The sequence below is a fragment of the Zootoca vivipara genome, chromosome 1, assembly GCF_963506605.1.
Source record: "Zootoca vivipara chromosome 1, rZooViv1.1, whole genome shotgun sequence".
NCBI classification, from domain to species: Eukaryota; Metazoa; Chordata; class Lepidosauria; order Squamata; family Lacertidae; genus Zootoca; species Zootoca vivipara.
The window spans coordinates 77,219,525-77,247,452 of record NC_083276.1 but is presented as its reverse complement, the minus strand read 5'-3'; the positions used below and the strand labels follow the sequence as shown (position 1 = coordinate 77,247,452).

Sequence of the window (27,928 nt, the reverse complement as noted above, 5' to 3'; positions counted from 1 at the left end):
GAGTGCTGAGCTGAGAGCAGGGTTCGAATCCCCCTATCAGTTATGAAGCCCACTGGGTGACCTTGGACTTGTCACCATGATTCAGCCTAACCCACTCACAAGGTTATGGTAAGGATAAAATTGGGACAAGGAAGAATGCTGTAGGCTGCATAGGAATTAAGGCACATTAACCATTTATTCAGGTGAACTGTCATCTTTAGTATCTCAAGACAGTTACTGAACAATGAGAATGAACAACACCCAGAGCACCAACCTTCATGTAAACCTAGTATTACCTTAGTACAAGTCCAGCTACACTAAGGATATATCACGATTAATTACAATCAGCCAAGAAGAAGAAAAATGGTATACCACTGGTGTTGTGCATAGGCAATATTTTCTTTTTAATTTGGCTGTGTATATGGGCTTTAAATGTTACTTCAGGTCTGAGCTTCTGAATATCCAAAGGGACCAAGATGTGAGCTTTTGGTGTTCTTCACCATCAAAACCATAAAGCCATAAACCAAAACCATAAATCAGAAAGATAGTCTCTTTGCAATCAAACTTTATTTTATATTCCTACAGGGCTAGATTTGTTGATCAAGATACAAAAAATTCACTCCTTGCATTATTAGCAGAAAATATTAATATCAGAGATACTTAAGGGGAGGGGCAATGTTGCATCCTAATTTTTTGCAATTAAAAAATGGGCATTATTCCCCAATTTGTCTAAAAGTCTCCAATATAGTTCTTCCCAAGGGAAGAGTTTCAAGTCATCTGCAAGTAACCATTATTGCTTTATGGCAGCTGGCAGGAGACATATTCTACTTTGTGCTGATCTTAGTATTTTCCAAGAGGCAGAAAACCCACCAGCATATGCATGCTGGACTCAGCAGATAATTCCAGAACTTTCCCCATGCTGCCTCACCACTGAGGTACCAACACATTCCTAAGCTTTGAATGTGGTTTCTAGGCATATCACAGCTCCATGAAATCTGGAATCATAAAAGTCCATCATCATATGGTCTGGTGACTTGGTTTACAAAAAGAATCCCGACAGAAGAAAAGGCAGTCGAAGTGGTCACGGCAATGTTGCACCACTCATGTAACAACTTTAAATCCAGGCTTTGATTCTTCCAGGGCCTTCAGTTCATTATCCACATCAGTAGTCCAGTAAGTGTCATACAAACTGCAAGAGAATTCAGATGAGAGTTCAGACATTAATAGTACTAAGAAGTCATGCAAAGCAGGTAACCTCCCTTATCTGTAAGAAAGCAGCAGCACACACAACACTCTATTTCCCCAAGGTGAAAGGGCTTCCGATTGTTAACTTCCATTTTCACAGAGACAAGTAGTCTGGCTACTATGCCTGCCACCAATGGAAGTAAACCTTCCTTCAATAATAAAACTAGACAGAGGCTGTTCCTGATGAACAGACCCATGTTTCCAAATAAGGAAGTCTAGGATCCGTATTTTAGTTCAGGGGTACAGAACCTGTGTGCTTCCAGGTGTTGCTGAACTGCTCCATCTCCCATTAGCCCCAGACAGCGCAGCCAATGTAAGGGGTTGTAGTTATGGATGTCGGAGGAATCGACTGAAAATGGGTCATCATGCAGGTTTCATTCCATCTGCTCTTGTTAGGGGTTCAGATGCCGTTTTAATTGGGGCGCACTTATAGACTTTGCAATCAGACCCACATCTCTGAAACGCCTCCCTCAACCTCATCCCCAATGCCTATCACAGCACGAAAGAGTCACTTACATCAGGTACTTCAGGTTACAGTTGGGACTTCTCACTGCTTCGCAGAGCTTACGCACACCCTCGTCTCCTATATGGCTGTAGCTTACATCCAGTTCTTGTAGGGAGGGTTTTCCAACGATGACTTCGGCAAGCTTATCGCAGCAAACCTCTGTGAGTTCCGATTGTCCCAGCCTAAGAAGAAGGGCAGAATAAGCACCAGACATATCCACAAGGGAGGAATATCATTGAAAATGTCTCCTCTGCTGAACCCACAAGCACAAACAAATTTCACACTGCTGCCTTTCAAGCAGGCATTTAGCTAATGCGAAGAGGAACAAGTCTCGGCCTAGGAAAAAAGTATTTCACCCTTTAGTTTGCCCAAGTGTTCCAGCATTAAAACGTGTTACAAACTGGTAAATTTATTTTTATTAATTGTAAAACTTGTAATTGGGTATTTCACTTCACATGCCCCTCTTTTCAAGTATGGCAGGCAGTCACCATAGAGGAAACACAGCCACGGAAGAGATCTGCTGCCAAGCCTTAAGGCAGGGTTCCTCAACCTCGGCCCTCCAGATGTTTTAAGACTACAATTCCCATCATCCCTGACCACTGGTTCTGCTAGCTAGGGATCATGGGAGTTGTAGGCCAAAAAACATCTGGAGGGCCGATGTTGAGGAAGCCTGCCTTAAGGCAAAACAAAGAGGCACCGGAATGCCAAACAGGGCAGCCCCCTCCCTTCCATATTTACAGCACTGACACAAGAGTTCTAAGCTCAGTAACGTTTTAGAAAAACCTTAACACATTGTTTTCAAGAGAGCAACAAATGTCTAAGGCGACTTACCAGAGGGATTGCAGGTTACAGCTGGGGCTCAGAACTCCTTCACAGAGATCAGTCACCCCTGCATCACACAGATTATTTCCACCGATATGCAGCTCTTTCAAAGTCCCGTTCACGCTGAGAGCAGAGCCAAGGCTCTTGCAACAGGCTGAAGTCAAACCACATTCTCTTAGCCTATGGTAGACAAATAAGAATATCTCTGACAAGCCTGACAACTCTGCAGTGCAATAGGCCATCTAGGGTTACTTTTCCTTTCTGTGGAGTCAATCCTATCTGACCAAACCAATATGAGAAACAGACTCAATACACATCCATTATAACTTTTGAAAATGGTGTCTCTTAAGACAACTTGTAACCATAAGCAGATGGTAGATCAACATCAGGCAGATCGCTCCAACAGAGAAATTAACTGACTGACTGAAGAAGGCAGGAGGATGGGCTGACAATTTTAGAATGGAATTATTTATAGTGTTACCTCGGTTTAAGTACACAATTGGTTCCAGGGAGCTATTCGCTCCCCGAAAAGTACTTAAACGGAGCGGTGATTGCACGTGTGTGTGAAGCGCTAATAGAGTGCTTCTGTGCATGTGTGTGCTGCGCAGATCACTTCTGTGCATGCACGCGCCGCAGAACCCAGAAGTAAACACTTCCGGGTCCACGGAGTACTCAAACCAAAAGTATTCAAACCGCAGTGGACTTAAACCGAGGCATGACTGTAGTTCCTTCTCCTTTGGTAATGGAGCAGATTCTTCAACAGGGCCACCCCTGACTTATGGCTCCCTCTGAAGGGACACTAAGCTAAATCAGCTGGGAATTATATCAAGCAGTCTTGGATCTAAAAGACAAGGCACAAGGGCAGCCCCATATAGACAGCATTGCAAGAGTCAAGTCTTGAGGTTACCAACTTTTATTAAAAATATTTGTTTATATATATTTTAAAACTCATGCATCAGTTCTCCATGGTGGTTCTTCAGCAGGGGCTATATTTTGAATTGAACAAAAGGCTGAAGGGTCAGCAACATTTGCCCCACTCAATTGCTCCCACATGGGCCTAGATGACAAATCACTTTCTCCTCCTCTTAGGAAGAGCCCAACTTTTCATATGTATCATTCACTTATTATACCCGTATGGCACAAGTTAAGCCTTCTCACACCTGACATCCTCCAGGTGTTTCAGACTACAACTCCCACCATCCTGACCTTTGGTCCTGCTGGCTGGGGCTGGTGGGAGTTGCAAGTCCAAGAAGTGGAGGGCCAGAGGTGAGAGTTGGCTGGCCAAGGTCGTAGACTGTGTGGTGTGGGAGATGCTGTCCTGTCAGACTGCTGACCAGCAGTGAGGAGTCTGGGAGCAGGCAAAAGGCTATCCAATCCATCTGCTCAGGCATTTCCTAGCAGCCCAGATAACCTGGGCACTTTCCTTGCCTTGGGCTGACCTCGCAGGAGAACTCAAACAAACTTTGGCCAACTTGAAACACCTGACTCATAGACTTATTTGAAGACTGTTGTTGCTGCACTCACCCCCTTAGTAAAAGGAGTTTAATATTTTACAGGTTCCCCCTCCCCCTTCTCTATTTGGTTTTTGTCTGATGATTTTCTCATGAAAGACAGCTGTTATTGTTCACTGCAACTTGACTTGGTGGAGAAAAGTTGTATAAAGGGATCCTTATGATCAGAAGCTGCAATACTGTGTCATGTTGAAAATCCTCGGAACCGGACTGAGCCTCTTGATAAATATCCTCAACAGTCACAGGCCCATCCTGTTTACTCATGACTTCCCTGTTACACCTGCAAAAAAAGCCACAGCAGAAAAATAAGCCACCAGCTCCTTACCACAATGACTCAAGTTTAGATTTTGGGTCCTTCAGTCCTTGGCATAAGAACTCCATCCCTGCATCTTTTAGATCATTTCCGATCAGGCTCATCTCCTTGAGAGTCTCTTTGGTACCAATGACATTGGAGAGGTCCTTGCAGCCAGGAGCTGAGATATTGCATTCCCATAACCTGAAATAATAATCAAGTCACTGCCTTTAGTCACTGGCAAGATCTGAAGAGCGTGTTATAGAAACCTCAAGCTGTGTGTGCCATTTGAAACCTCTGGCGTCCACATGAGCATGGCCGTTTGCTGTATTAAGACAAATCCTCATACACAAGGTTTCCCTCCTGCATTAAGCAAGAGCAACAGACATCTCCAACCAAATGCATGTGCAGCCTACTATGGAAACCCCATGTCAGCCAAACAGACACATACCAGAAGCAAAGTCCATTTACCAATGTGTCTAAGCCTGAAAGGTCCAATAACTCCTTAGGGCAGGGGTGGCTAACCTGCCGTCCAGCTACTGTTGGACTTCAATGGCCATCAGTCCCAGCCAGGACGGTCACTGGTCAGGGTTGTGGTCCAACAATATTGGAGAGCCACAGGCTCCCTGCCCTTGATTATGTCAATAACTGTGTGTGTGATTTGGATATATGACCCTTATTCACACATTTTCTCCCCTGGAAAATTCACCAGTGAAGGAAGCAGCCAATGCTGCACATGCAGAGTTCCACTGATGCAACAGGTAATACCTGTCCTCCAACCCTCTAGAACAGATTTTGAGTGTTTGCAGAAGGCTGCAGAGGAGGTAAGTTCTGTTGCACAAGTCTACTGCACTAGCAAGAACAGCAACACTGGATATGAAACATTTAGAGTTCCATCTGCAAAACTTGTTTGGCAAACATTTACTTGAAGTCCTAGGAATGCACATTGGTGAAAAAAAAATCATTTAGGATAGAACCTTTACCATTGATTCTCATTCGCACTGCAAAAGATTTAAAAAACATGTTTTCCAGGGCTGGGAAATGTACAGGCTTGTAGGAATGAAGTTTACAAGACTGAATTCTGCACATTTTGTAACATGAGAAGCTTTCAGGATCAGACATGTAGTTAAACAGACTTGGCTCATACAACATACAATTCAGTATCCACCAGCACAACACAACCCACTATATAGTGCATTGCAAAAGGGTACGTATTTAGAAAAAAGTAGAAAAGGAGTTAAAAAAATTACAAGGGGCTTATAAAGATATTACCAAAAAGGTACATGGGAAAATATTTGAATTACACAGAAATTATTTAAATGGCATAGGAATTCTTTAAAAGGTGCATAGTAAAAAGACACATTAACACTCATATAAGGACACCAAAATACTGCAACCGCAGTGACACTATTTGAAAACCAAGAAAGATTAGAGAGAGAAAATAGCCCACTCTTGTGACAGCCTACAGTTGACAAGCTACACCTGCTCTAGATAAAGCCACTTACCACAGCTTGCGTATTTTGCAGTTGGGATTCAAGGCCCCCTGGCACAAGAGGGCTACACCTGCGTTACCAATCTTGTTCTCCCCTATGCAGAGCTCAGTCAAGGATGGCTTTGAACTTAGCACAGCGCTGAGGTCCCGACAGCTGGCAGGTGTGATGTCACAGCTCTCCAGTCTGCAGCAAAACAAGAAGCCAAACCACCAATTACGTTCTGTGAGCAACCCTGCCCACAGCTGCCACACACTAGCAGATGCACACAATATTTCAATTTTGCCAAAAATGCAGTTTTGTTGGCCAGTGGTGAAACTCCTTAGAGCAGGCATCCCCAAACTGCATCCTGCATCCTGCAGTCAATCAGAAGCCATGGAAGCCGAGCTGGACGTCCAGCTTCTGAGGCAAAGTTTGCAAACTAGAACACCTACTTCCGGGTTTGCAGCGTTCGAGTTCCAAGTTGTTCGTGAACTAAGCTGTTCAAAAACCAAGGTACAATTGTAACATGCCACACACACTGCCAAGACTTCTGCTTTAAGAGTCACAATTAGAGAGGTTGCAGGAAGCAGCCATTGTTACACCCCACCCAAACCAATCTCTCCCCCCATGTTACCCAGGTGCCAGCTGAGCAGTTACAGAGAGGGGGCTGCTCCTTCTGTGATTGTTGCTTCAAAGCCCTCCAAATGCATTGTGGGGGGGGGGGAGCTCCCATTGAAGCTGCCTTCACTCGGCAGATAACCAGACTTTTCTTCTTAACTCCGAAGGCTTCCCATCTCTGGCAAAAAATGCAGGAAGCACTGACAGAACCAAAGAGGAGAGCGCTTCCAGAGCAGCCATGGAAGGTGCAGAAGAGACCATGGCTGTTGGTGAAGGATTTGTGGCAGGTGCAGTGAAGCGGGTGCAGCCTAAGCAAGAGGGGCTGAGCCTGGGGAGAGAGCCAGGGGTTGGAAATAAGAGGCCTTACTGCAGCGATTGCAGGTTACAGTTGTCGTCCAGCACACCCTGGCAAAGCTGCTTCACTGCGGCATCCCCTAGTTTGTTGTTGCTCAGGTTGAGTTCCTTCAGAGATGGCTTGGTGCGCAGGGCAGAGCTGAGAGCCTCCACGTTCTCTGCTGAGAGCTCACAGTACTCCAGCCTATAGAGGAACAGAAAGAACCCCCCCAAAAAATAGATAAGGAGGCGGCTCAACCAGTCTGGCATGTTCAAGCAGAAACTTCCTCCTTCTGAACACACATCTGGACCAGCCCTCCCCAACCTGGTGCCTCCAGAAGTTTTGGGGAGCTCCGTTGTCCATCATTCCCACCCAGTATGGTCAATAACCAGGGATGATGGGACCTGTAGTCCAAAAAGCAACTGGAGACTCCCAGGTTGGGGAAAGCTGATCTAGACACAATGATTGCTCATGGAATTGTTTTATTGCATAGTTTATATTTTAATGTTTGTGTTATTAGTTTTTATACCTGTTGATTAAGAAGCTTATTTTGGCATTAAGCAGTATATTAATTATTATTAATAGTAATTTTTTTCACCCATACCCACTCTCATCTCTCTCTCTCTCAAGGATATTATCAGAAAGTGTGTGTAAATCTGAGAAAAGACACTGTACAAAACACACTTTGTATGACTTTTTACAAGCAATTGGGGGTGGGGGTGAATTGCCATCAGCCTCAGCTGTTTTCATCCAACTCCTTGAGGGTAACCCACAACCATAGCAAGAAGCATCTGAGTTTGAAAAGAGATACTTTCTAACTTGAGAAATCTTCTCAGCCAAGAGATCTTTGCTAACGAATCTCGTAGTCACTTACTGAAGCTTCTCCAGCTGGCAGTTGGAATCCAAAAGTCCCTGGCACAATATCTTAACTCCAGCTGTGCCCAAACTGTTGTCCCCCAGGTGAAGCTCAGTCAGGGATGGCTTGCTGCTGAGCACAGCACGGAGACTCTCGCAGCAGCCTTTGGTGAGGTTGCAGTTCTGCAGCCTGGAAGAACAAGGCAGAGTTAAGTCAGCCTCATTAGAACTCCATATTTACTTTTACCTTGACGCCTAGGTAATTAAAATATTATTTGAAATATACTGTACAATTCTGTGTTTGCATAAGACTATATTCTGAGCTTACATCTATAAAATCTCTGCAATGATACTGATGTCCATGGGGAACCAAATATTAATTAACGCTGCTGTCTTTTGAGTAGGCAAAGGCCATGTATGTCCTTTAAGAGTTATCTCAAGGGCACAAAGACAGACAAAGCTTCGTCCACCACAGCTCTTTTGTGCTATAGCCCCTCTGCCCCCCTTGATTTTTGCACAGTGTGTTTCAACAGTACCAGCCCAGCAGGTATGTAGAAAAAATGCTGCCTAGCAAGCCATACCACTTAACTGAGTTTTCAAGAGGAAAAACAGAGGAGCCAACCCTCTGCACTCCTCTTCTCAGTCATGTAACTAGAGACACCATCCCCTCCACAGTGATATTTTCTATATATTCAAGCCATGTGTTGCAACTGCAAACCATGGTAGGAGAAAACAGCCTACAAGATCAGAGACTGCACTGCACTAGTGCAGCCCAGACTGACTGGGGTCATTTAAGTCATGAAGCCATAAAGGCAAATGATCAGGAAGGCCGTAATTGCCATTTGAAGAGCGGCAACTCCAGCCACATTTTACTAGAAGCCACTTTCCAGACTGCTCTCTGGGGTGCTGGCGCTAAAACCGAAGCACATTGTTTCAGTTGCCAGATGAGCTAATGAACACAAAGCGCTCTTGACACTTGATGTGTTCTTTGATCTGGTCTTGGCCAGGGAGGGTGGGGTATAAATAAAATTGATTATTATTATTATTATTATTAGGACAGATCCTGAAGCTGAGGCTCCAATACTTCCTTGTCCCATATGAAGCCAATAAGCACATGTGAGCATTGGAAGGCGTGACAGCTGGAAGAACTCAGCATCTAACCCCAAATAGGTAGACAGACAGACAGGAGCCCAAGTCCTGCAACCTAACCTACTGGATCACTGTGAAGGTGAATCAAGGTGTGGCAGCCTTTTAAGAGCATGCAAAACAGCACCACTACTTCTGGGCAATGTTGGGGAAACAGCATACAGCCTAAGCAAATGGTTTGATTATAGGTGAGCAGAGGTCCCCCAGTCCAGCTGCTCCAGGAAAAGCCCATACGGTAGTAACTTGATGGGAAGAATATAAGAACCAGAGCACAGTTCAACAATAGCAAAAATCAGATTGATAGTTTACTCTAAGCCCGAAAGGATTTATGAGCCACTTGCTTAGCCAGAAGGGAATTTATCACCGACAACCTTGCTACTGTGGACATTTCCATCTGTGGAGACCTTCGGCTAATGAAACTTAAGCCAACACAGATTGTAGGGGATTTACCATAGTTTCTGAAGGTTACAGTTTGGACTCAGCAATCCTTTGCACAGCAACTCTACAGCAGCATCTCCCAGTTCATTGTTGTTCAATTTCAGTTCAGCCAATGTTTGCTTTGTGCTCAGAAAGGCGCAGAGATCTTTACAATGACTAGCTGATAGACTACAGTCATCCAACCTGAGAATGAAAGGGAAGAGGATTCAGGTGTTAGCTCTAACAAACCAGCTGAGAGAAACATTTCTCCTCTACAGAATTCTTTTTTTCCTTCCAACCTGATTTGGAAGACTTCCAGAGTATTTGAACAACAAGAGGTGAAATCCAACATTGTCTATCAGCAAAATGGAACCCTTATTATAATACCCTTAAGCAGTGCCTTTTTTTGTTTGTTTGTTTAGGGGTACTCTCATTTTGACTCAAGAAAACCACCATTTTATAGTTCAAATTGGGAAAAATAAATACAGTAAATGGACAAAAGTACAAAGATTCACAAAATGTTTAGCGGTATGCGTAACTCTGCGTCCCGTCCCGTCCCCCCCGAAAAAAGCACTGCCCTTAAGCCTCCCATACACTCACAAACTAAATCCGCAACAATAAAATAATTCAACAAGCAATATGATATTCAAATGAAACAAGAGCAGACAAAAACGACTGCTGGTTTGAAACAATTAAGTTAGACTTTGCTTTCATTCGCATGCAGCACTATGCTAAACCATGGCTTACAGGAACAAGCCAAAATCATATCTGACTTGCTCCTTCCCATCTGTGTGCTGCTGCTGCCACGGTGAACTTGGGCTTGTCTCTCCCAGACAACCATGGGCAGTTAACCAAGAACAAAACTTGGTAACTGATAAATGACAATGTGAAATCTGATTGTGAGGAGCATCTCTAGGTATTTTGGGGGTCAGGACAATGTTTTCAAGCAAGAATTACACCAGCTCAAGTTCCATCAGAATGGAGCCCTTGCAGTTGTGAGACTTTAGGTGCACCTTAACACACATGGGTTTTGCTGACATTTTACTTACCTGATGGTTTTGTACTGGCTCAGGGTTGGAAGAAGTTCCTTCCAGCTAGACCCACTGAGCTCTTTGGATTGGATGTCGAGGTCCATTTTTGATGCAACAGCTGGAGAGAAGGGGGAGAGAAAGGCGTTATTTCCTTACAACAAGGGTCAGGGGGGAGGCTATTGTTCCCATTCAAACTACAGCATTTTTGTTTGCTTGTCTATAGCAGGAGAAGCCATGATGATGAACTCCCAACTCCCACCAGCCTCTGCCACCAAAAATGATGAGTGCTGGCAACCCAACAGCAGCTGGAGGCCTCACTGCTGGCTAGCATTTGCAGCTATCTCAGTTGCAAGCAAGAATTTCTCAAAAGACTCTTGCACTTGCTCAAGAACTGTGGCCGGTTGCAACTTAACCCAAAGAGCTGATGCAACAGCCCGAAAGCACACACATGAATCATGCAACGCTTTTGTCTCTCTGCCGACAGCTGGTCTTAACCACATTTACTAGAAGTGGAACCTCTGAAGGGCAATGTTTCAACATTTGTAAACTTTAGCCCCATTCTGAAGGTGACTACATTCCTGATCTGCACAGCCTATATTTGTAGCGAATATGCGAGTTTAGAGAGGGGCCTTTGTTAAATGGAGCTGGCCCTACGTGTACTCTGCAACTCCGGTATTTGGTACAGTGGTACCTTGGTTTACGAGCTTAATCCGTTTCGGAAGTCCATTCTTAAATTAAAGCGTTCGTAAACCAAGGCATGTTTTCCCATAGCAGAAGGGGACTCAATTTACAAATGGAACACACTCAAGAGGAAGTGGAACATGTTCTGCTTCCAAGGCAAAGTTCACAAACCACAACACCTACTTCCGGGCAGTGGCGTAGCATGGGTTGTCAGCACCCGGGGCAAGGCAAGTAATTTGCGCCCCCTAACCCGTGGAATTTAGCACTCGAGTCTCTTCCACTAGATTAGTTAAAGAAACCCTTACCCCCTAAGCACATGTATTGTTTGTTATGAAAATACTGATGTAATTAAAGTAAAAAGCATCTAAATACAAGTTTATTTTCAAACACTTTATTGAGTGCGAACATGCATTACACATTCTCCACATTTTCAGCAGGTCTATGAATACAAATCTACAAATGTAGTAACCTAGCATGGGCCATGCTATTATATGTCTTCTCACAACCATCGTAAACGACAAAAAATATCAAGAACAAAAACTAAACATCAAAATGGAACCATACCCTGGAGATGATCCAAGACTGGGCTAGATGGGCTAAAATTAATCCAAAGTATATTTTTAAAAAACAGGCATGGGGGGGGGGGGTTGGCTTATCACGAAGGACGTCACAAGCGCTACCCAATAGGTTGCTCCTCCATCTCATTGTCCATGTCTTGGAGTCAGGGGGGGGGGAAGAGACACATTTTCCCAGCGATGCCCACACAATAGATGTGCTTCTTTGGGGAATGACGGCCAGACCTCCCACAATGCATGAGGAAAATGCTACATGTTTCTTTATTAGCAGAGCTGCCAACTTTTTGTTTTACGTAACACGGCACGTTGGTGCTTCTGAGCATATGCAGAGGGCGCCCGTCCCCAAGGTGTTCCTTTTTCGAAAGAAAAGTGCCATTTAGACAGGTGCCAAGAAGCAATGATCTGAGCGTGTGGACAGATGTGTTGGATTTGTACTGGAGAGGCGCGTCTTCCAAATCCCCAATGTGGGGGGGGGGGAAATGATGCCCACTGGGTGGCCTTGGGCAAAGGCACTCTTTCTTATCTGAACCTAGGGTTGCCATATTTCAAAAAAGTAAAAAACCAGGACACACTGACGCTGTTCTGAATGCTTAAAACGACCAGCTCCTTGGAGAAAGGGCGGTGGGTGAATGATGTCAAACATAAACAAGAGAAGCAGCTTTGTTTAGCATCTGGTTGGCAGCCGAAGAAACAAATAATCTGGATAGAGGCATCTGGGCCAGATGATCTGGGGTGGGTGGGTTTGGCTATGAAGGAGGGGGGCAGACACCAAGATACCCCAGAGGTGCAGAAGGAAGGGGACCAGGGCAAAGGGGCTAGATTTACGGCAGCCAACAAAGACCCTGCTCAGAAAGTGGTTTCCCCTGAATCCTAACGTGCGGTGGGGATTGCTAGCTCCAAATCTCCCTCTGGGCATCTTCCCTCCGCACAACTGGCGTGTGAATTCCTCCATGGAGCCTCGCGCGCTCCCAGCAAGCAGCTGCAACCTCCGCCCCCAAACCTATTCATTTGTGCACGCGTTTCCCAGCTCAGCTGCTAACGCCATTTGCAGGGGGCTGAGCTTCGGGAGGAGGGATGAAGAGGAGCGCATTCCTCGTGCCTCGCCGGGCCTCCCCCTCGAAACCTGGACGGCAGGCGCTCGGCCAGCCCTTCCCTCCCTCCCGTTGAGCCGTGATGGTACAACCCTCTCTCCACCTCCACCCCCATGTATTTTTCCATTACGCCATATGGGCCTCTTTTGTTTCCTTGCAGAAGGCAGCCAGATCAAGCCTCCGCTGCTGGAAAATAACCCTGTCACGCCCCACCCCACGGGCCGGGGTGCGACTCCAGGTTTCTTGCTGGGGTGACTATTGAGAGCGCGGGAGAGGGAAAAGGGGGTGGGAAGCTCCACAGCACTGCAGTGAGAGAGAGTGAGCCAGGCAGGGGCAGAGAGCTGCGAGTGCGAGCGAGCGCCCCCCCAGATGTTGCGCCCGGTGCGGCTGGCCCCCCTGGCACCCCCCACGCTATGCCACTGCTTCCGGGTTTGCAGCATTCTTTTTTTTTTAAATGATATTTTATTGATTTTTACATAATAAAACAAACACACACACTCAAAATACACAAACAAACATAACATTTTCCACCTACTTCTGTCCACCCTCCAAGAGCCCTCTCCTCCCACAAGAGGATCCCCTGGAAAACGGGCATTCGCAGTGGTTCATTTTATGATTGGATTTCTCCCCACTCCTCCCTCCCACCCCAGGAAACCCCCCCCCTGCCACAAAGAGGCTCCAGGTTTGCAGGAGGGTCGCAAGTGGGTATCCATCCAACCATCTATACAATCTTAATACACACTCAAAAAAGAAAAAGAAAAGAAAAAAGAAAGAAAGAAAAAAGGAAGAAGAAAAAATAAGAAAAAGAAAAAGATAAACGAAAAATATTATTAACTAATCATTTTTCCATAAACATTGTTTTTATGTGGGCTTCCCCGATCTCCCCTCTATCTGATTTTCATTTTTGAATCATATTTTACAGTTTTCTTATCATAATCCTCATTCTATTTTTAATCTTTCCAATCTTATATTACTATACTATTCGTATTCTTTAATAATTTCTCTTTTATTCCCAATTCTCACCTCCTCCCTCTCCCGTCCCCCAGAACCCCTCCTGCCACGAAGAGTCCCAGAGGACGGAAAGAGGCAGGGAAGTGATTCTTTTTCCAATTGGATCCCTCCCCCCTCCCCGTCCCCCCCACCCCAGAAGCCCCCCCTGCCACCAGGAGCCCCCAGCCCGGGGACGACCGACAAGTGGGGGAAAGCACCCAACCGTTACAAATCGTCTTGCCTAAACCATCTTTCTGATGCTACCAATTACTATTACATCCTAATTCTAACAAACATACAATTTTGTTCCCTCCCTTGCCACAATTTTCTTCCAAGGACATCCTTATATTTTAAATCCTTTTTACCTTCCCAATCTTTGATTTATCAATTATTCTCAATTTTCCCTCCTCCTCCCCCGATCACGGCTATTCCCTTCCATTCCAACAAGTTCCAAAGTCAGCAATCCAGTTTTCAATCCCTTTTTATCCATCCTAGTAAACAATATATATTCCATCCTCCTTCATCCCTCCCCTTTCTTAACATATTTTACAACCCAAATGTCTCTGGCCTCCCCCCAATGTTCCCCTCTTGTTTGCACATTGTTTTCCTTGTGCGTTTTCTTCTCCTCAAACAGCTCTTGTTCCACCCCCTCAAAAGGGGGTGTATTCCAAATCCCAATTTGATCTTTCTCCTCTTGCATATCTGCACCATCCTCGTCTTCTCTGATTGAATTGTGGTTCGATTCATGTGTCCTATCATCCTCTTTTACTGTTGATTCATTTATATCCTGTTTCTGTACATCCTGATTTATTATTTCCATTTGCTGTTGAGTCTTATCCATGCTGATTTTTATTTCCCACAAGAGTCTCATGACTTTTCTCTGGAAACCAGGTGCATAGTCCATTGTTGACATTTTCACCAGCTCTTCAAGGACAGAGCAGAACTTGAATAACAGGAAGTGGTCACCAATTGTGACTATTCCGATTTCTGCCAACTGGATGCATTAAGTCCATTCCTCTAAAAGTCCATTCCACTATTTCTTTTATGTCCTCCCCTTCCGCTTGCTGTTATGTCCGGGTTGCCGCTTTCGGGAGAGGGGGAGGGGCTTGTCTCTTTAGATTCCACTGTTTGCAGGGGTTTTCCAGCCTTAATACAGTTCTCCCCCTTTGCCCTGCCTCTGGGGGAGAATTTTTTTTTTTTTTTAATCCTTGGAATTGCTTAGGCAGCAAGCTTCCTTTCCCTGGCATCGGGTAATTCTCCTTTTACTGCTTCTTCATTACATCAGCGGGGGAAGATCGGCTTCCGTTTTTAAATCTCACCCCCGTTCCAAATTAAAAGTCAATTAAAATTTTTTAGGTCCTTTTACTCACGGTTCCCAATCTTTTCAGTCCTTCTTTAAAAAGTATCCAGCGCTCTCCACCTCCGGTTCGGAGCTTCTCTCCGCGAGGGCAACGATCATGCTCAAGATGGCCCCCACGACTACAACCTTTCCTGCACCGGCGCTCTTATTAGAGCATACCGGCGAGCTAGGGAGTCGGAATTGGGGCTCCGCTGAGCATTTGCCCCAGTGACGCTCGACACTGGGTTCTATGGGGTGCAGCGTCGCTCCCGCTGCTTCCCCCCCCCCTCGCAAAGACGGGCTGCCTCGGAGCTCGAAGCAAACCCCACCGGACGGCGCTGGCGCTAGACCGGAAGCCCGGGTTTGCAGCATTCTTAATCCAAATTGTTCATAAACTAAACTGTTCTTAAACCAAGGGACCATTGTACTGTTAATCTGGGCTGTGCTAGGCCTGCAAGCACCAGCAACTACACTGGGTTTAACACACACAGCACAGCAGCCACAATGGATCAAATTGGATATGCCATTTATATGGTAATTCATGATCTACATCTTATGTAGCTCTGCCCGTATGAGCAATAAAATGAATACAAAAGACGGAAAATCCCACCTTCTGTTCCAATTCTCAATAGATATAAAAGGTGTATTGAGAACCATACTGTGATGTCTGTTGGTTCATTCTGAAAGTGTTTTTTTTTTTGTTTCAGAGTGAGTGTGTTTTCTTCTTCTTTCCTTTCCTGATACTTGCTCTGCTTCATGTTCTTTCTCTCACCTGGTGGGCATAAGATCCTGGCTTGCTGTAAGTATGACTCCCTATATTCCTTGGGAGGGATGGCGTTAAAAAAAGAAAAAAAAACTTCATGAGATCTTATCATAAACCTCCCACATCACACTTGGCTTGGTCCCAAGGTTAGGCCAGGATTTCTGATATCACTTTGCAAAGCGATATAACTATTCTATCATTCTCTCCAAGGGGTACGCTTACAATCAGCTTAATACCGTCCAAACCACTCCCCTGAATTCCAGGCATTTGGTACCCTTGGGGTTCCCCCCCCTTTGAAATTACCAAGTGAAATTTGATATAAGGTTAATCAGTGCTTTTTATATATAGAAAAATAGGTGCTGGTACTCACAATGAAGTCGTTACAGTAAGTGCCACACTTTTAGCCGTTTGGGGGGAAATGGTGCTGGTACTATGTACCTTTCAGTACCTCCATGGGAAAAAAAAGCACTGAGCTTAATTATTCTGGGTTGAAGTGCTGTTACGAGACATTTCTGAAAGCTGATTCACCAGTGAGCTGGCAGAGAAAGCACATTTCATAAGCTCCTAAAAACCCAACCCAAATGCCCAACCTAATGACTGGATCTTCACAATATCTTTCCCTGGAAACAACACATAAACAGACTCTCTGAATACATGTCAAGCAGGTCACCTGGTATTAATATTGCTGTGCCTCAGAACCTAGAAACATTAAAGAGTTTTAACGAAGCACTCTCCGATGTGCAACTCTCTCTCACCTCCCTTTTCATAGTACAAAGCAGACACTGGATACTGCAGCCAGGAATGGAAGTAGGACAGGTGAGCAAATGGTGCTTAACCCTTTCCATACCCTGTCATTTGTCCACTCAAAATTACTTTCCACCAGCTTTGGATAGAAAAACAGCTAGGAAAGATATGTGGTGTGGAGCCTATATCTTTCTCCCAAATAGGCATGGGATGATTTTGAGTGGAAATAGCAGAAGGAGACAGGGTTACCTACCTACGACACTTTTTCTGTGCCTGATCACAGATTCTGAAACTGTCTGGGGGCAAAAAATAATAATCTAAGTAATACCGTAGTTCACAAATTATCTGCCTGGTTTGGTCATCAAAGGGCATCCATTCATAGGTACAGGGTTCATTCATACGTATAGGTATAGGTATATATAGATGATATAGTTGATATAAATATAGATATAGGTATAAGATATAGAGATATAGATATTGGTGTATCTCAACCTGCGCTGAAAACTCTTTTACTCTATTAAGCACAATAATTAGAATATTCTTTTTGTAGGCTTACAAACTGGACAGAAAGACTCTCAAGTCTTGAGGAGGTATTTGGCCATGATATTCACTTCCAAGTAGTTCCACTAAAAAGCTTGAGTAACCAGTTAACTACTGACCAGCTTTAAAGTAACAGACCACATTGTCAGCAGGTTGCTGGGCATATCAAAGAAGGAAGTGTTCCCTAGAGACCCCCAACTGTGCGCATACAATGCTTCCAGCTTAAAGAATTCCAATAATGTCACTAGAAATGGACAGTTCCTTCCATTCATAGAGCTGCAAGGGACCAGGGGGATCATCTAGTCCAACCCCCTGCAATGCAGGAATCTTCCACCCAACATGGGGCTCAAACCCACGGCCCTGAGGTTCAGAGCCTCAGGTTCTACTGACTGAGCTTTCAAGTCACATCATATCCTCCCACTTTGCACAGCTGAACTTTTGCCTCTCTCCAGGTAACTTTGTACCTCAATTTGTAGACTTTGTTGTTTCATCTGTCAAAACATGGCAATGTGTATAAAGCTCTGCTGGCTTCAGCTAGAAAAGGGAAAGGGAACAGATCTGCAGATTCGCAGAACTCGGGGCACAGATTCAATGCTTCTTCAATGTTACCGTTTTATTGCCTTCTGGAGGGACACTCTTGCACTATAGCATGATGAAAGCATGCACTCACACATGGAGCATTTGAGGTGTGCAAAGTAGCAGGATTTCAGGAAGAAGCACCAGTTGAAAATGAAGCAGTATGCCTACCCAGAAATCTCAGCAGGCACAAACCATAATGAAAGTGGGGTCATGTATCATCAGCCCTATACATGATGCATAATGAATGCACAATAAAAAGGACACCTGAAGCCTATTGTCTTTTCTACCCCCTATTGCGATGGCTGGAAGAGACCACTAGTTTCTAGACACCAGCTATTTACAGCTGAACACACCCTTCTGGATAATTAGGCATCTAGGGATTTTCCATCCTTGCAACTCTATTCCCTTTCCCGTTTACATCTTGATTGCGAATACAACATATGCAATGCCTGCCAACTCCCAGTCGTTAAGAAGGAAAATGTACCACATTGATAGGCTTCACTCAAAGGAAGCTGCTGGTTTTTGACAGCCATTATTTTACAATGGCACAAATGATGGTCCTTCACCTGTACCATGGATGGGCAATGTGTGGGTGTCCTTCTCTTTGGCTGCTGGCTACCTCCCACCATCCTTAACCATTGGCAATGCTGACTGGGACTGATGGGAATTGGCATCCGGGGAGCATAGCTGCCAAGTTTTCCCTTTTCTCGCGAGGAAGCCTATTCAGCATAAGGGAAAATCCCTTTTAAAAAGGGATAACTTGGCAGCTATGCCGGGGAGCCATAGGTTCCTCATCTCTAACTTATGGTCATATCTAATCTGATACGATCATAGAGGTTTATCATATAATTGTAGAGTTGGGAGGGACCATGAGGGTCATCTAGTCCAATCTCCTGCAATGCAGGAATCTTTTTGCCCAATGTGGGGCTCGAACCCATGACCCTGAGATTAAGAGTTGCCAGAGACCTACTTGTGAAAGCCATCGGCTAATACTTTATGCCTCTCAACTGAACAGTCAAGAGCCCCAGCTTGCGGGGTGGGGAGAGAAACCAAAGCAAGCATTGGGAGGATGGTTGTAAATTGCCTAGTAGTTGTGAGTTGTTTTTATCTAGATGCCATGAACAATTAAAAGGAAATTCAGCGAGTTTGATTCCTGTGTTAGAGCATGAGCAACAGCTGACAATAGGCAATGCGGGGGAATGCCAACCACATGCTTTTCAAAACTGAAGAGCACTGCAAAACACACAAAAACCCAAGCACAAAACAGCCTGATGCCAGCAGTTGAGCTAAGCTAGCTAATGAAACATAAAATGCTGTTCACAGAGAAAACTGACAACAGTCTTTAGGAACCATATAAGTACCAGATTCATAGAGCTTGGGCAAGGGCCTTGCAAAGCCACGGAGCCTAGCCCTCTGCTCTATGCAGAAAACCCAGAGCGGGAGCATCCCCAAACAGATCTGGGAGTCTGGCCTCTGCGTGAAAGAGACAGACCCGGTCTTCCCTCAGACCAGCCTTTGCTAACCTGGTGCCCTCTGCATCATGTTACTGGAATACAACTCCTTTCAGCCCCAGCCAGCTCACCTAACCAAGACCTGACATCCTCCAACTTCAGCTCCTCAGCTCTGTCCACAGGTTTCCATGACAATTTCCAAACACACAGATCACTGCTGCCATTTTTCCTCGCAAAGGATGAGAGCGGAAAAGCAACAAAACCCATCTATTTCTTACTGTATTGATACTTTGAAATGCCACCTTTGCAAATGGGGGGGGGGGAATCTTCCATATAACTACCCAAGTGAGAGTTCTTCCAGCACAAAGCTTCTAAAATACGTCCTAGTAAAGGGGCAGAACTTCCGGGGAAATTAGCTGACGGCTCATTAAAGTCATGCAATTTTAAATCGGGGTGGGCGGCTACTACAGCATATAAATGACAGTGAATTGAGTTTATTTCACAGAAGCCCGAGAGCTAGGAACCATTTTTCCAGCCCCGATCGGTCACTTTCTGCAGTGTCAGGCTCAACAAGGAAGAGGCTGGAGTGCCCCCCCCCTTTCCTTGCGATACAAACGCGTCAGAAGCGGGTTAATTAAAAACAGGAGCTCAAAACCAGCCTTGCTTTCCAACCCCGCTGCCTAAACTAGAAATCTATTTTTGCGCGCATCTCAGGCACCTATGATACCCGGGTTTTAAAAAAAACAAAACACACACAACCCGACCACGCAGTACTTGTTGGCCAACCCCAACAGCTTGAAAAGACTGCGCTTACTTACCCGATCTTCGGCCCGCGCGGAGAACCAACCCAAAAAATACAGCTCTGCTGAAGCCGAACGCCAGCGCCGCCGCCCGAAACGCAATAAATAGCTTCTCTGCCGACCCGCCCTTAATGGGAAGCGCTGGAACTAATCTGCCTAGCCGCGCCTCCTTCTGAACGGCAAAGGGAGAGGTTGGACTACGGGGATCGCTCGCCTACGGAGCCGGCTGCAGTAGGTAATTAGATGGGCTCTGTTTTCCCCGAAACCAAGACGGAGCCGATTCTGTTTGGGCAAGCTCGACTTCCAGGTCGCCACGTGAGGCTTTCCCAGGCGCGCGGTGACGCATCAGTCTCCCCTTGGGATTGAGTCACCGCAGCAGCCGGGGTTGTAAATTAAAGGCACAGGCGGAAGGGAGTCCTGCTGGTTTTCTACGAGTCCCCTTGTTTTTACAATACCAGAGGTGCGAACGACTTTGCTAAGAAGATCTGGGATAGCACTTTTGCTCTGACTTGCCCAGAGTCTGTAAATCTACCTCTCGATTAGGTTGTCAATGAATGTCACATCCTTGCTTTCGACCAGTAGTGTGACATTCAAGAGGTGCGGATTCCCCAATGTCTGCATTGCCACACTGGGAGAAGAAGTTGTGCATGTTGGCTGTCTGGAGACCCCCCCCCCCCCAAGAGCAAAAAGCAGGAATCCTATCCTAGGTTGCCAAATTGCCAAAATTCAAAACTTATAAATTTGTCACACACACCCTGAATTATTATTTTTTTAAAAAAGAAGTCCAAGCAAACAAGGTTCATGTTTTAAGAACATGATGCTGGAAGGCTGACCTTTTCACAATTTTCTCCACAGGTTACTTTTGAAAGTGTGTCTTTATGCTTTTCTGCAAACAGCTGAACGTGCGCAATAAGCAAACTTTTGCCCACCATCTTTCACCCACAACACTGCAATATATCCCATCTGTACAAAATAGGTCCAGTGATAAGCTTCTGCACTGAGGAGGAGGGAGCCATGCTGTACACCAGTGTGGTGTAGTGGTTAACAGCGGAGGACTCGTAATCTGGTGAACCCGGTTTGCTTCCCCGCTCCTCCACATGCAGCTGCTGGGTGACCTTGGGCTAGTCACACTTCTTTGAAGTCTCTCAGCCCCACCCACCACAGGGTGTCTGTTGTGGAGGAGGAAGGGAAAGGAGATTGTTAGCTGCTTTGAGACTCCTTCGGGTAGTGATAAAGTGGGATATCAAATCCAAACTAACTGGCTAGGGGTGATTGATAGCTTATTCTAGTACTGTATACACACTGGAAGGATGCCTCTTTGAACTTAGCAGACCTTACTCCTAAGTAAACATGGATAGGATCAGGCTGCAAGTGTGCCCTGGAGATGCTCCCACAGAGGAATAGTACATAAAGCAGAGGAGCATGGCAGCCAAAACATTTTAATGAACACATATAACTAAATAAGTTTTTCAAAATGGGAAGATGCTACTGCGCTGAGAAAGCATTGCTGCTGTTCACCATTTCTGAAAAATAACTAGAAGTGTACTCTTGCCCAGAAGAGGTATAGCAGGGTGTGTTTAGGTGATTTATTTTCCCACCCAATATATGGCATAATGCCAAAGACAATTTCCAGGAGTACCTCAGATAAGCACAATTCATGTTATGAGGCAAATAATGTTATGTTCATACCTGATACATAAAGTCCTAGATTAGAAGCATCTCTCCTCTTCCATAGCAACAAAAATATAACAACAACCCAAAAAACTAACAATTTGCTACCCATTTATGACATTCAAAATGTCTCACACTGATAAATGGGAGAGACAGCCCCAGCAACTGCCATCCCTTGTCTCCATGGGCATCCATACGTGTAGGTAAAAATCAGCTTTTCTTGTTTGTCCACAAACCTACAAAAAGATGGCGACAGAGCTGATGTAGGCCATGGAACACTGATAACTGTCTATCTTCTCCATTCTCTTCTCCTTCTGCCTATGTAATCAATTTCACACCTAGCCCAAGGCTGCCAGGTCTTTTCATACAAGCCTCTTTCAGAAATTCTGAGTTAATTAAGGGCCCTACACTTTGTCTCCCTTTGGAAGCACCTAGCTTTTTACCAGAGGTTTCTTCCAGTTGAATTTGTTTCTGGCTATTCACAAATCCCATATTCTGCCCTGGCGTATCCTCCCACAGCCTTGGACGGCTCCCCTGTCCATACCCGTACAACAGTGTGGTGACCTTCATTAATCTTAAGTAATTCTGGACATCCTTTTAAAAGACAACTGCCTATGAAGGAAATTCCAGAGTTTCCTCTTTTCGTAAACGCCTCCAGCAAAGACTACTTCTCTGATTTCACAAGTTCTAGTTCCTCCTACAACCGCCTGACCTAGAGAGAAGCAAAGGGCTGTTCTTCAGCTTTGCAGTATGAAACAGGTACCGGGTGGAATTCAGTGTTCCATTATGTTGAACAATCTGTCTGCACAACCTTCTTTGGAAGTGTGAAACGGGAGTCGGCTAAAGCAGAGGTCAGCAAACTTTTTCAGCAGGGGGCCAGTCCACTGTCCCTCAGACCTTAGGGGGGGGCGGACTATATTTTGAAAAAAATATATGAATGAATTCTTATGCCCCAAAAATAACCCAGAGATGCATTTTAAATAAAAGGACACATTCTATTGATGTAAAAACATGCTGATTCCCGGACCGTCCGCGGGCCGGATTTGGAAGGTGATTGGGCCGCATCCAGCCCCCGGGCCTTAGTTTGGGAACCCCTGGGCTAGAGCACGGGTCCCCAAACTACGGCCCCCGGGCCGGATGCGGCCCAATCGGCCTTCCAATCCGGCCCGCGACGACCCCCGCCCCCCGCTGCCGCCGCCCGCTCTCACGGCGCGCGGCGCAGCGACGATCTAAAAAATCGGCAAAAAATCGCCGAAAATCCTTTGTGCGCATGCGTATGGGCCTCTCCCGACCCGGAAGAGGTCATTTCTGGTGCACTTCCGGGTTGGGGGAGGCCCATACGCATGCGCACAAGCGATTTTCGGCGATTTTTCCCCCGCCCGTGTGCGTGTGTGCATGCGCACGGGCGCGCACTCCCCCGCCCTCCGGCCCGTCGCACGGTAAGTCTGGGGACCCCTGGGCTAGAGCATAGGGATGGAGGAATGGGAGTTGTGAGACTTGGCGCGCCTCCACACTTCCACTTGTCCTGCCACTTTCCTCCGGGAAACCCCACTGTTTACTGCCAAATTGGAGCAAACATCAATCGGTTTTTCTATAGATTGACATGTGTTCCAATTCAGCAGTAAGCAGCGGGTTTTCCTGGAGGAAGCAACGGGGCAAATGGGAAACCTCTCAGACCTGTGTTTCCTAGGCACAGAATAAGCTTACCATGGATAAGCAAACTAAGGCCCAGGGGCCGGATCCGGCCCAATCGCCTTCCAAATCTGGCCCATGGACGGTCCAGGAATCAGTGTGTTTTTACATAAGTAGAAAGTAGTGTCCTTTTATTTAAAATGCATATCTGGGTTATTTGTGGGGCATAGGAATTCGTTCTCCCCCCCAAAAAATATAGTCTGGCCCCCCACAAGGTCTGAGGGACAGTGGAACGGCCCCCTGCTGAAAAAGTTTGCTGACCCCTGCTCTAGTCTCTCAGCAAAAAACAAAACAAACAAAACAAAACTGAGCAGAATAGTGCCTGTACCTTTTGCCTCCTAGCTCTGGTTCTACATATTCTAGAAACTTGCTCATTTTAAATGATAACTGGGGATCTGGAGATTATGTTTCACCAGGGGAGGAGAAACTGCCACATTTGTGGGATACCTGTTGGCCTCCAGTAATGCAGGCTGTGCACCTCAGCTCTGAAACACCAACATATTTATGTACATAACACCGAGACTTATGAACTTTTGGCCAGTTTCTTGACAAAAGACATTGCATCGTAGCACTGACGGTAAACTTCTTGCTGCAGTGTATGTAGACTCACAAGGCTTTGACTGATGAAGTCATCCCAACCCATTCAAAAGTCTTATGATTTTAACAACATGATTATTCAAACCTTCTAAATTGGAGGACTTGATTTTAGATACGAAACTTCTTGCTTCTGTGTGCCAGTACTATATCGATTTTAGCGTGGCTGTACCTATGCACACTGAGAATAAGTCCCATGGAATTGACTTGCACCAAGAAGTCTGTTATTGAGCAACCTGAAGCTCTTTATGGCAGGGAGTGGGTGGGTGTTATTCTGCTTGCATCTTGCTCCTCCTTTGTCTTGGGCTGTAGCAGCCACCCTCATCATTCTGCCCGGACACTGAGGTCCAGCTCAGAGGGCCTTCTGGCAGTTCCCTCATTGTGAGACGTAAAGTTAGAGGGAATTAGACAGAAGACCTTCTCAGTAGCTGCACCCATTCTGTGGAATGCCCTCCTCTCAGATGTCAAAGAGTGGTGGCAGACTGGAAACAATTCCAAGGGCCACCTGAAGAAGCCTAGGGGCCACATTCAGACCTCAGGTTTCCATCCTTGCCATAGGCACCTGGTCAGCCACTGTGGGGAATAGGATGTTGGCTTAGCAGGGCTCTACTTTATCCCTTTGGAATAAATGGGGCTTTGGCTCTTACTTTTTTTTCTAGACTGGGGCAATTGCTTTTGAAAACTGTCCTGGCAAGTCTGCTAAGTAGTGGGGTTCAACTCTTTTAAATAAACAAAGCAGGCAAATGTTCCCTGTGTCCTGCATCACTGCGGACACTATTTGGGTATGAGGTGGTGCCCTTAAGAAACATTAGGAAGCTGCCTTTAATCGACTCAGACCATTGATCCATCTTGCTCAATATTGTCCACACTGACTGGCAGCCACTCTCCAGGGCTTCGGACAGGGTTCTCTCCCAGCCCTACTTACCAGATGCTGGGGATTGACCTTCTACAACCGTGGTTCCCAACATGGAGCACACGCCCCAGAAGGGGCAATTTGATTTTTAAGGGGGGCAATTCGAGAATGTGATAGACCAAGTTAATGGCCTTTTAGGCTTCCTCCACGTGAATAGTTTACTTTTTTAATAATAAGAATTATATGTCGCGGGGGCGGGGAGGGGATCAGGATTTTAGGTGGGGCGTGGCCAAAAAAAGGGTTGAGAACATAGCTGCCAAGTTTTCCCTTTTCTCGCGAGGAAGCCTATTCAGCATAAGGGAAAATCCCTTAAAAAAAGGGATAACTTGGCAGCTATGGTTGAGAACCACTGTTCTACAGCAAAGCAGATGCTCTCCACCCCACAGAACTTGCGGCCCCCCCCCCCTTCTCCTTCTCTAATGGATGACTCATCCATCCCAATACATTTCTCCAGCCTCATCATGAGCTGGCACTGGAAAATAGTACACCATCCCCGACCGTTGCAGGCGGCTTGCTGACCGCGCCCCTCTTGCATTTACTACCGAAACTCGTAAGTGCTTGAGGTTAACAACCGAACAGAGAGCCTTTCTTTTTTGCACAAAGAAGCGCCATCGCGTCCTTTGCCCTCAGATCGACTCTCTGCGCGCCTCCCCTACCGCCGCCTCTCCAAGCCGGCCGCCGAAAACTTTAAGCAACCCCCGTTTGCCCGGCCTGCCATACTTACTGCGCGGATCTGCCTTGGCAAGGAAGCTGCTGGGAAACGTCAGCCGTATACTTCCTACTCCCCGCCTGCTGGTATCCGCGCAACCGCCAGAGTTTGGGCTCCGCGCGCTTCCGCATTGCCAAATCGCAAGGAAGCGCCTTGGATTGGGCGTGTAAACTTGCTTGGTTTTCTAACGGATGTATGCCCCCGATCCTTCCTTCCTACACGTGTTGGGGGGGGGCAAGATCAGCAAGAGACACGCAGGAAGGATGTCTAGTGTGTATGAACAAGTACTGTATATTTATTTCTTTAAAAGAAGCGGGGGTTAAGAAATGTATGTGGGAAAGTAAAGGGACTGGAAGCCGCGGAGCTCAGCCCGCTGTTAGGTATTTATTGCCCTTATACCCGACCACTTTCTCGAGGGGGCGCACATGGTTCTCTCCTTGCTCATTTAAACCCCGCAACAACCCTGCGAGGTAGGTTAGGCTGCGAGGCTGTGATTGGCCCAAGGTCACCCAGTGTGAACGTCGTGGCCGATGGGGGCTTTGAACCCTGGTCTCCCCCAGTGGTTTTCCCGGTCCGACAGTCTAACCACACAGCACACAGTTTCCGTGCGGTCACTGATGCGCCCTGATTCCGAGTACTGAAGCAATGTCACCCCTTTGCATACGCTTGTGCTACCTACCGACAGCCCTGGAAAGGCATGGCGCATGCGCACAAGCTGGTCCAGGCCTGCTGCTGGAATGTTGTAAAACTGGCGCAAGGTGGCAGCGTGCAGCTTTCTCCGGCCCGCCCCTTGCGTGGCCCGCACTGACACAACGGAGGGTTTTCTCTACCCTTCCAGTCACGCGCCAGGCTTAGTGACTGCTCTACGGCAACTCTGATTGGTTGGAACGGCAGCGATTCAAAATGTGATTGGCTGCTTGTAGGAAAGGGAGAGTGTTAGACTGTTTATTTGGAATTCTCCGCTGAAGACTGCAGTTTCCTCATGCGGGCGTCTGGAATGCGCAGCTACCAGCAGCCTTTCCTCCTCGGCATCCAGTTTCCTATTCAAAAGAACAACACCACCTTCCTGTCATCCAGCCGCTCTGCAGCAGGTGCTGTCCTGACAGTGAAAGCGGATTTTTGCATAATATGTCTATAAGCAGCAGCAGGGTGCCAAGACTTATATAAAATATTTGGCGGAGCAGGAAAGCCCCGCCCCACATAATCGATCGCATGATGCGGGGCACACATACCATTTGAAGGGCAATGCCCATCAATTTAGGGCCACCCCTCAGCCCCTAGGAGTTGGCTCTTGTGAGCAGCAATCGTAGGGGGATTGTGTTTTATTCATTCATTTGTTGACCCAAGGAACTCCAAGGACATGGCTCTTGTCCAATTTATCCTCCCCATAACACTGAGAGACAATTTCCAGTTCAAGTCTTCTCAGTGAACTTCTGGGCTGAAAACAGACTAAGGCCCTGGGCCTCTGGGGTCCTACTAACCAACAAGACAGCACATACATGGAATCTAAGCCTGTGGGAAGGGCATGTATGGTTTTTTAATTTTGGTTACAGTGCCTAGCAATCCCAAGCCGGAATTAAGATTGCCGGAAGAAATATCAACAACCTCAGATATGCAGATGACACAACCTTGATGGCAGAAAGCGAGGAGGAATTAAAGAACCTTTTAATGAGGGTGAAAGAGGAGAGCGCAAAATATGGTCTGAAGCTCAACATCAAAAAAACCAAGATCATGGCCACTGGTCCCATCACCTCCTGGCAAATAGAAGGGGAAGAAATGGAGGCAGTGAGAGATTTCACCTTCTTGGGCTCCTTGATCACTGCAGATGGTGACAGCAGTCACGAAATTAAAAGACGCCTGCTTCTTGGGAGAAAAGAAATGACAAACCTAGACAGCATCTTAAAAAGCAGAGACATCACCTTGCCGACAAAGGTCCGTATAGTTAAAGCTATGGTTTTCCCAGTAGTGATGTATGGAAGTGAGAGCTGGACCATAAAGAAGGCTGATCACCGAAGAATTGATGCTTTTGAATTATGGTGCTGGAGAAGACTCTTGAGAGTCCCATGGACTGCAAGAAGATCAAAGCTATCCATTCTTAAGGAAATCAGCCCTGAGTGCTCCCTGGAAGGACAGATCGTGAAGCTGAGGCTCCAATACTTTGGCCACCTCATGAGAAGAGAAGAATCCTTGGAAAAGACCCTGATGTTGGGAAAGATTGAGGGCACTAGGAGAAGGGGACGTCAGAGGACAAGATGGTTGGACAGTGTTCTCGAGGCTACGAACATGAGTTTGACCAAACTGCGGGAGGCAGTGCAAGACAGGAGTGCCTGGCGTGCTGTGGTCCATGGGGTCACGAAGAGTCGGACACAACTAAATGACTAAACAACAACAGCCTAGCAATTTTAGGCATAACAAAGACAACTATTGAAATGGGTGAGTGAGCCTTGAAGTTAACTGGTCCCAAGCTGTTAAGGGCTTTATATGAATACTACTGAATATGGCTCGGTAATAAATCAGCAGCTTGTCCAGGTGTAACCTTTGAAATGGAAATCCTGCTAAGGTTTTGCTT

At 46.1% G+C, this 27,928-nt stretch overlaps 1 protein-coding gene across 3 annotated transcripts; it reads right to left on the bottom strand.

Moving 5' to 3' along the window:
* Positions 1 to 527: 527 nt before the first annotated feature.
* RNH1 (ribonuclease/angiogenin inhibitor 1) lies at positions 528 to 25,513 on the bottom strand. 3 transcript variants are annotated; one of them, XM_035122519.2, is made up of 10 exons: positions 25,375 to 25,513; positions 10,246 to 10,345; positions 9,230 to 9,400; positions 7,653 to 7,823; positions 6,812 to 6,982; positions 5,860 to 6,030; positions 4,388 to 4,558; positions 2,561 to 2,731; positions 1,741 to 1,911; positions 528 to 1,168 (listed from the first exon to the last, which is right to left on the bottom strand). In XM_035122519.2, the coding sequence occupies exons 2-10, from the start codon at positions 10,329 to 10,331 to the stop codon at positions 1,081 to 1,083; spliced, it is 1,371 nt and encodes a 456-aa protein (XP_034978410.1). In that variant the 5' UTR covers positions 10,332 to 10,345; positions 25,375 to 25,513; the 3' UTR covers positions 528 to 1,080. The 3 variants fall into 3 exon arrangements, with proteins under 3 accessions (XP_034978410.1, XP_034978403.1, XP_060132560.1); XM_035122512.2 differs by lacking the exon at positions 25,375 to 25,513 and adding an exon at positions 19,799 to 19,947; XM_060276577.1 differs by lacking the exon at positions 25,375 to 25,513 and adding an exon at positions 15,514 to 15,669.
* Positions 25,514 to 27,928: the final 2,415 nt, after the last annotated feature.